Source organism: Alligator sinensis, unplaced genomic scaffold (genome assembly GCF_000455745.1).
Source record: "Alligator sinensis unplaced genomic scaffold, ASM45574v1 scaffold170_2, whole genome shotgun sequence".
NCBI classification, from domain to species: Eukaryota; Metazoa; Chordata; order Crocodylia; family Alligatoridae; genus Alligator; species Alligator sinensis.
The window spans coordinates 1,530,068-1,539,498 of record NW_005842290.1 but is presented as its reverse complement, the minus strand read 5'-3'; the positions used below and the strand labels follow the sequence as shown (position 1 = coordinate 1,539,498).

Here is a 9,431-nt window from a genome sequence, read left to right as displayed (position 1 = left end):
TGCAGCTCCCACTCCCACTGTACCCAGCACACACAGAGACCAAGCAGGAGCCCCCTGAGCCTGCCCCAGCCAGGCAGTGTCCCTTTGTGGGCAGAGTGGCTGCGCCCCATCCCTGTGGAGCTGTGTAGGCTGGCCGGGCCCCACCTCTAGTGCTGCTGAGCCCCCTGCTGTGGCCCAAGTAGCAGAGCCCTGGGGCAGCCACCACTCCCCGCCTGACACCAGCTCTCTATTTACTGTAAAAAAATAAAAATAAAAAAAAGCAACATTAATGATTATTAATAGTATTAAATATGCAGTGCATCCTGCCACGTACCCCCTCTGCCCCAGTTTTGGTTTTGTGGTGTGACGGCACTCCAGCACCTTACAAGGTAGACATTGTGGTTTTCTCGGCACTCCGGCCAAAAAACGTTGCCTACCCCTGCTCTATAGGGACAGAGAGCAAGTTTCTATTACTGAGTCTATGTGCCAAAGAAGCCAAGTGCAAATCTTTTAGAACTACTTGGCTTTTATGGTTTCCCACTCCTGGTCTTGTAACCTTTTGCTCCATGGTATTATGCTCTTCAAGATAGTTTTGCAGAAGCGAGACCCTTCCTCAAATTCCAGCTGCCAAGACAAAGTTCAAGCAACAAAGCTTATGCTAAGCCATTTTGTTGTTAGGGATTTATTTCAACTGTAAAGAAAAGTTTTTGATGTTTATTATTTAAATTAGCTCATCTGGAACACGTACCGAGATATGCTGCAAGGTACACCACCTTCCTGGATGCTGTTTGCAAGTATCCTTACAGAATCAGATCCATTTCAGCTGCGTCACAAAGGGAAATGGGAATCTGCACCATCAGTTTCCCCAGCTCTCACACCTCAGGATAATCAAACATTACCCGACCTAAGGGAGCAATGACTGCTCCATTCTTTTATCTTATTGTCACAAATAGACATTTTTAGATCTCTACAACAGATCCTTTTCTAGCTAAAGCAGTCCCCATCTCTTTTCATATAGCATGTAATCTCAAGAACATTTAGGAGGACAGCTGAGTGTCTAATTAGCAAGAAGCCTGGGTTTTTTTCTGTTTAAAAATCACGAATTCTCTTATTAAAACACCCAAAATCCATGTTTATCCATTATTAAAATGAAACGCCACTACAGATATAGATATATCTCGGTATAGATAGATCAGTTGAATACAATGTTGTATTTTATTCAACTGATATCCCTCCCTATGGTGGCCTCAATACTCCCCACTACTTACCTGCATGGAGCTGTTCTCCAAACTGCCTGGCTGCCATGTGCATGTGTGCGTGCGCACATGGTGCCCCCTGACTGATCATCCTCCTCCCACTCACCCCAGTCCCTTGCAGGCTGGAATTCTGCTAGCCTGCAAGGGGAAACCCACTGCTTCCTCTGTTTTTCTTCTTAGAAAGAGAAAAAGGACACATTTTACTGCTTTTTTTCCCCACAGCAAATGGAAAACCCAGATCCCTGCTAATTAGGATGAAAACAAAACACTAATGCTGAAATGGCTGACAGGTAAAAGCCACAAAATGTTGGCTCATGTAATATGTGCATATATCTGTGCTAGATGCCAGCAGACAGCAATGCTTTGTATCATCAGTAGAGGAAGTCAGACAGAACCCAGTTAGTATTTTTCTTCTTGTACCAAACATTACTGCAACTAGTGAGGATCACTGACATTTGTTCAAGTTAGGACAGCAAAACAGGGGAAAGGATGACAAGAAATAACTCTATCATAACCTCTGGGCGTCAGAATAGTACTTGAAGAATAGATAGGGGTTAAAACAAATACCCAACTTTTCCCAATAATTAATGAAAAGAGATTATTAAAAGACCACAGTTACATAGTCCTGACTTATTCTGTATAGCAAATTAAGATAACCCTATTAACAGCACGTGCTGTTCCTTCACTGACACAGACATCCACATTCATTATATTTGTGACCCCACTGTAAAAGCCTGAGGCATCAATTAATTGATGTAGAAAGAAGTCTAATTTTAATACAAGTACTATAAGTAACAGTCTTGTGTGGACCCCAGGAGAGTGGGCTAGATGACCTAGAAATTTTCCTTTCTAATTTCTAGAATTATTTGAGAATGACCAGTTTGGGTAGGCAATCTGTTGCCCAGGTAGGGGTATGTAAAAAGGTTAGGAAAGAAACAACACCATAAAGTACTCCAATTTTTTTATTTTTTTTATTTTTTAAAGAAAAGTGTCAGACTTGTGCATTTGCATCTCTGCATTGCTATGGTAGCCTCTGACTGTAATGTTCTATTTAATTTCTAACATCTTTCTAATTGCAGCCTTCATACAAGGAAATGTCCCCCCAGTTATGATTGGTCCCCCCAAACCAATACAACTATATATGGGAAAATGTTTCTCCAAATACATTGTTTAGAAGCAACAAAATTTGTTATAATACACAGAACTGTGTCAAATGTGAAAGTCTGCAGAATTCCTAAAATAGCTGTCAGAATTTAAGAAGCATCAAAATGGGTTCCAAATCAAGTCTGAAGCAAAGAAAACAGCATTAAGGCTGTATACTATAAGTACCAAAGATATATATCGTCTATTAGGGGACAATTAAGACCATATGCAGTTATCTGCATATATTTTCACATTTTACTGTAAAATGTCGCATGCAAAGTTTGACAGGGATTATCTACTTAGCCTACAGGCTGACATCTAGAACCAAGATAGCAGTTACTAGACTACTATTACAGTGGCAAGGCAAAGCAGGGGCCCAAAATATATAGGCAAATGAGCTCAAATGAGTCAGATAGACATGATTCCCCCAAATTAATACATATTTAGTGCTAAAGGACCCATATGCTGACTCTTTTTAGGCAACAAGTTTTGAAAGTAAGGAAGAGAAAATTCATACGAAAGGAATGTGCCTTGCCGGCAGTTCTTTCCCCGAAGCCTTCCTGTCTATCTGAACGTTGCGTGTTGCCAGTCAGGGGTTCACACAGCATCCGTGCATGTCACAAAATCCACACACCTGATTTCTTTTCTTCCTGGCACTATTTTTGTGTTGTAATACAGAGACCATATTCGTTTTAAAAAACAGACTTGACATAAGCCATTCCCCCAGCCTCCAATTACACATATTATTCCCTATTTATACTATTTTATTTCAATATACTCGATTAACAAAAATCTATTCCCAAGTCTTTGACAGCATTTGTTACAGAGCTATGAACTGTTTCTCACCTCACTTACACTGTGAGGAAGGCCTTCCTTCAGAGGTGAAGGAATGCCTAGTAAACACAGTTCCAGTTTAATTTAATATTCTATGATCTCATTGCATTTCAAAAGGCAGAATATGCTGTGGGTACTCAAACTGAGCATGAGTGAGATATAATCTTTACGGATCTTAAACACATTTATTCAGGATCCCATGTCTCAGTAACAGAAAGGAAGCAAAGAAACAACAAAAACTTCAAATATATTTACAGTTATTTTTACGAAGTGAATATTTGGATGCGAACTTACTGTAAGATTCCAGTTGATCTGTGGTATTCTTGTATGAAGATTTAGACTGAACATAAGCAATAAAACTCCAGTAACTACAAATGCACTACAGCTCACAAACTCAAAGAAATAAAGGCCTTCGCACGGGGAACATTCCATGATGGTTTCTATGCAGATGAATGCAATCAGTGCCAAAACCTAAGAAGAAAAACAAGTGGAAAAAATATAAATAGATTTCCACATTTTGAAAATAGCCACAAGTATTCCTGAAATTTCCATTGGGAACATGATCAGTTTACTCTCAGGAATGCACGATTTAAAGTTTAGAGCAAAGGTTAGAGCAGAACAGTATTTGAAAGCAAAAACAAAGAAAAATTAATGCAAGACTTTTTGGGTACTTATGTATGATAATATTTAACAAAATGGCTATGATCTAACACCTATAGCTTCATTGATCCAGGGCAACTTAAAAAAAGGACACCCCACTTCCCCAACTCAAATATCTAAATTTTTTCAAAGGCTACACAAATAGTTTATTTCACTTTTTTATTGGGTGTGCACTAATAGAGATTTTTGGGGCCAATACTGATAGACTATTTTTAAGGAGGCACATCAGCCAATAATGATCCAATATCTGATATCAGCCCAGCAGCTTGGAGAGCTGCGTGCAGTTGGTAAGTACAACCAGAGGAGCCATAGCTCCATCCTGTGACCGCCCCGCTCGCCTTTGCCCTAGCCTCTGCTCCACTCCTCCCTTACCATGAGGGCCTTGATCTGCCCTCCCACACCCCTTTCCTCCCACCACACCAGACTTCCCCGCTGCATGCAGCTCTCCAAGCTGCCGGGCTGTGCTCCTCATTGCCTACATGCCGTGCTGAGGCTGCGCACATGAACAGGCATTTATCAGCCAAGCTATCGGCCACATCAGGCCGATTTCTGATATGATCAATTTTCTTTATATCAGTGCCAATCTGATAATTGGACTAATGTATCAGTGCACCTCTATTTTTTAGTCTCTCTCTCTCTCAGACCAGGTTTCAGAGAGAACAAACTATTTTTGCCTGGTAGTACCAAGATTCAGCCAAATCCCAAAGTAAATACTTTTCATTTCAAAAGTCATTATCACCTTAAAATGTACACAGGTTAAAACAATTAAAAATAAATTCAGGGGTTCCACCTTCTTCCAAGAACCCATTGCCTATTTTTTTATAGTTTAGTAATCATACAGTTCTACCTTTGCAAATGCTTATTTCTTCATCCCCTTGCTACTGGCAGAAAGACTTGTGTAAATAGAGAAGTTCTGAAATCCTGATCTTGCAAACTCTTACCCACTTTCAACCTGTGCAGAAAGTAGTCGCACTGAGTTCAGTGACATGACTTGTATGTAAAGTCAAGCACAGACAAGCGCTTGCAAGACTGGAATTTAGCTTACTCTCCAGGGCATACTGTGAAAGTTACTACGCTGAAGTCTATGCAAAAGCACAAATTAAAACATTAATGCAAAATAAACTCCTATGCATCAGCCCTACGCACTGCTTGTATAATTGTAAAAATCTCCAACATTAAAGTATAATCTTCAAGTTGAAGATCCCCCTTTTAAAAGTAATCTATAAAAAAGGTGGGTTTTTATTATACATAAAATGCTTTAAAATACCTGCACTGCTTTCTAGAAAGGATATTTTCTTACACTTCTCAGACTGACTATGGGACCTGAGAATCTCTCTATCCTGGAAGACTCTATAGTGACTGGAGGACTGCAGGAAATTATAATCAGAGGTATAAGCCAAGGCTAATTAAAAATTCCTCTCTTTACTTAACATAAACATATCTGTCTATGAGCTGAACAACTATCACAAACAGCTTTAAATTAGACAATATACAGCCCTACGCCGACTCACAGCAGCCTCCTGGTGACCCACAAAGCACTGCAGCACAGCTGAAAAAGAGCTTTTTGTTTATTTATATTTATATATAAAAAGCTTTTTATTTTATATATCAAGCTATTGGGTGGGGAAGCAAAGACTCGGGATGTGCATCCTATTGATCATGCTGACGCAATGGACTATTGGGGTGCTTACACACATGCAGGGAGGCTGCTCCGAGGGGCTGTAAATCAATTAATCAAGTTTTCTGGAGCGTGGAAATTAACGTGCTCCAGCAGCCTCCAGCATCACGCATCAGCGTCCCCGCGCTAAAATATGGCAACAGGGCACTTTGACCTAAAGCTTGTCAAACGAGCTTTAGTTCAAAACACCCCATCGCCATATTTTTAGCATGGGGACGCTGATACACATGACACTTGGGAGCTTTTAATTAGCACAGCTCACTAATTACAGCGCTCACCTCCCAGAGCTTGTCTATAAACACCCTTGAAGATTGGACAGTTCTGTTCTTCAGCTGATGCATGTACACAATTTTCTTTTCTTTTCTTTTTTGAAAAACAAAACACATCTACACCAAATGATGCAGATCTTCAAAGCTAACATACTCCTTTCACCGGCCTAAGCTTCAAAAGAAATAGTTCCTTTATATAAAAAATACAGCCAAACATCAGGATGATGAACTCTGCACAAAAGATATCAGATTCTTATTTACAATTTATGACAGATTAGACATTATGAAAACTTTTAAGCAATTACTATTATTAGACTGCACTTTATTGTTCATTACAGGGGGTGAAAATTACCTGCAACACACGCAGTAAGGAAAATTCTACTTATATAGAGCTATTTTTGCTAACTAACTATTTCAACGGCAAGTAGCAAGGGGTGAATCATCACTTACAAAAGACTTTATAGCATTCACTCAAACTTGCCCATGTATTGCTAATGTGAGCCCACCAGTGTATTTAGGAAGAAAAAAGTATAAAAATAAATTTGACAGTTGCTTCAGTTCAGGATGGAAACCCTGAAAATACAATTGAAGAAACTTTCAAAATAATTCAGCATTAAACAATTTTGTTCCTTCTCACTGGGGTTATCATCAATTTAGTGGAAGCAACACCGAAAACTTTAGAATTCCACCTTGTCAATATAATTTTTTCTATTATTCAAAGTTCTGAATTTTATTCACATTTCTTCCTTTTCTCCATGGTAAGAGATGCTTCAAAAAGCACAAGTTGCATCACTCATCTTGAAAAGAATTATTACTTCTACCATATGCTGCTGCTGATACCTTTCCATTATTAATGCATCATCTCTGCATGTGTCACAATGAGTGCTATAACTAAAAATAAATCTGAATAAATTATCACATCATAAAACAGAACAAAGTTACACTGCCACGGATGCTTTACATATCCAAATGCAATTAGAACACGCCAGTGTTTTTAAAGAAGAATGCCATCTTTCAACAAAATGTTGAGATGCTTGCTTTAAGATATTTATAACTTGCAAGAGGGATCCTTGCTTTCAGTTAATTAAGGAATATAAAAGCAATGGTGTGAATCTCCTTTAAAATGCACTAAAGCTCTTTTCATTGTGAATTTCATACTCATGTTAACCAGTTTATTTCAGTTCATACTTTGCAACCATCACATAATATGCAAAATAATATGCAAAAATACACATTGAAGAAACAAAATCATAATACATTTCAGCTGTGTACTGAGAGAGTTCAATCACCACAGATTGCTTAAAAACAATACACTTTAAAAATTTACAAAGGGACTTACTAAAATGTCAGTGTCCAGCCAGTGAGCTCATAACTTAGAGCTGAACAAGTTAACATAGTAAGCAGAACTGTACATCTTAATTGCACTGTGAAACTCTTACTAGATAGTCCATTTGTCTGACAAGACATCTAAATATGGTTTGAATTAGCAACCTTTGCAATAAAAGTGCTCCCTGGAATGTCATGCGACTAGTATAAATGTGAACAAAATGAAATAAATGAAAGCATTTAATTTCAAAATGGAAAGCCATCAAAAAGAAAATGTCAAATGGCCTGTGTGTACAAACTACTTTTTTTTTTTTTTTTTTTTTTTTTTTTAATGGATTTTATTCCAGGGTAAAAACAAGTAGCTCTCTATCTGCCTGAAAGGCATCACTTTTCCAGTGTTTTCCCTAGCTCCTTAATCTCTCCCCACAAAACTAACATTCAAGTTATCTGATAAAAGCTATAGGCTAAATACAGACAGTCAAAAAGCCCAAGGCTGAATCAATTCAATCTTCACAGGTTAGTCCAAGGTGCATACATTGAACCAATAAGCAAGTGAACAGTCATTCACTTTTGATTCTGGAAATGCAGCCATATGCCTGCAGACACCCAGGCCAGAAGCCAGGGAGTGCTAGAGCACGCCTCCCTGCTCAGCTGGAGCAGACAACTTGGGCCAAGGCCAACCCTGCAAAGCATGAGTTTGTGGGTGGAGGTGAAAAGCATCCTGGGGTGCTGGGAGACTGTGAGTTAACTTGAATCTGGAGGGCATCCAGGACAGAAGTTCAATAAACAGATTTAACCTAAATCAGTTAAGTCTGATATACCCAATCCCTTGTACTGGTTTACATATAATTTCTGTCCCTAGCCATTATGTTCTAAATTAATTGTCTGTGCGAAGTTAACAAACAAACTAGTGGACTAACAAACTTAAGGTCAGACCAGAAAAAAAATATAACTAAAAGGCTAGATAAATAGTGCTGGAGAGCAACTTATCTAATACTTGTCATAGAACTGGCACCTATTACGAATCTTAGTTTCATAGTTGGTAGGGTCGGAAGGGACCTGAGATCATCTAGTCCGACCCCCTGCCATGGCAGGAAAGAGTACTGGGGTTAAATGACCCCGGCCAGACGTTCGTCCAGCCTCCTTTTAAAGATCCCCAGGGTAGGAGCCAGCACCGCTTCCTTTGGAAGCTGGTTCCAGGTCCTAGTCACTCTGACAGTGAAATAGCACTTCCTAATGTCTAGCCTGAAACTACCCTCTGCTAGCTTGTACCCGTTGTTTCTTGTAACTCCCGGGAATGCTCAGGGGAACAGGGACTCTCCCAATGCCTGCTCGTCCCCTTTGACTAGTTTGTAGATTGCCACTAGATCCCCTCTCAGCCTTCTCTTCTGGAGGCTGAACAGGTTCAGGTCCCTCAGCCTCTCCTCGTAGGGCCTGCCCTGCTGCCCCCGATCATGCGGGTGGCCCTCCTTTGGACCCTCTCCATATTGGCCACATCCCTCCTGAAGTGTGGCGCCCAGAACTGGATGCAGTACTCCAGCTACGGCCTGACCAGTGTCGCATAGAGGGGGAAGATCACCTCCTTGGACCTGCTTGAGATGCATCTGTGGATGCACGACAAGGTATGGTTGGCCTTCCTGACCGCGTCCCCACACTGTCGGCCCATGTTCATCGTGGCATTGATGATGACTCCAAGATCCTTTTCTGTCTCAACACTGGTGAGAAGGGAGTTCCCCATCCTGTAGGTGTGCCGCTGGTTCTTCCTCCCCAGGTGTATTACCCTGCACTTGTCAGTGTTGAACCCCATCCTGTTCTCTTCGGCCCACCCCTGTAACCTGTTTAGATCCACTTGCAGCCTGTTCCTTCCTACTAGCGTACCCACTTCACCCCACATCTGCAAACTTGAACAGGGTGCTTTCTACACCCTCATCCAAGTCACTGATGAAGATGTTGAATAGTGCGGGCCTGAGGACCGAGCCCTGGGGAACCCCACTGCTCACATCCCTCCAGGTCGAATAAGACCCGTCCACCACCACCCTCTGGGTGTTGCCCTCCGGCCAGTTAGTGACCCATCTGACCGTGTAGGCATCAACACCACTGTCTCCTAGTTTCTTACTGAGAATGGGGTGAGAGACCGTGTGGAAGGCCTTCCTGAAGTCCAGAAAGACTATACCTACTGCGACATCTGCATCCAAGGACTTGGTGACCTGGTCGTAGAAGGCCACCAGGTTGGTTTGACAAGACCTGCCCCTAATGAACCCATGCTGGTTGCCCCTGAGCATAACC

The 9,431-nt window shown here is 40.9% G+C and overlaps 1 protein-coding gene across 1 annotated transcript in view; it reads right to left on the bottom strand.

Annotated features, from left to right (window-relative positions):
- CMTM4 (CKLF like MARVEL transmembrane domain containing 4) overlaps nucleotides 1-9,431 on the bottom strand; it is a 61,704-nt gene that overhangs the window by 10,288 nt on the left and 41,985 nt on the right. The window contains exon 3 of the mRNA XM_025209492.1: nucleotides 3,507-3,683. Coding sequence (XP_025065277.1) covers nucleotides 3,507-3,683 — 177 coding nt within the window. The remainder of the gene's footprint in view (nucleotides 1-3,506; nucleotides 3,684-9,431) is intronic.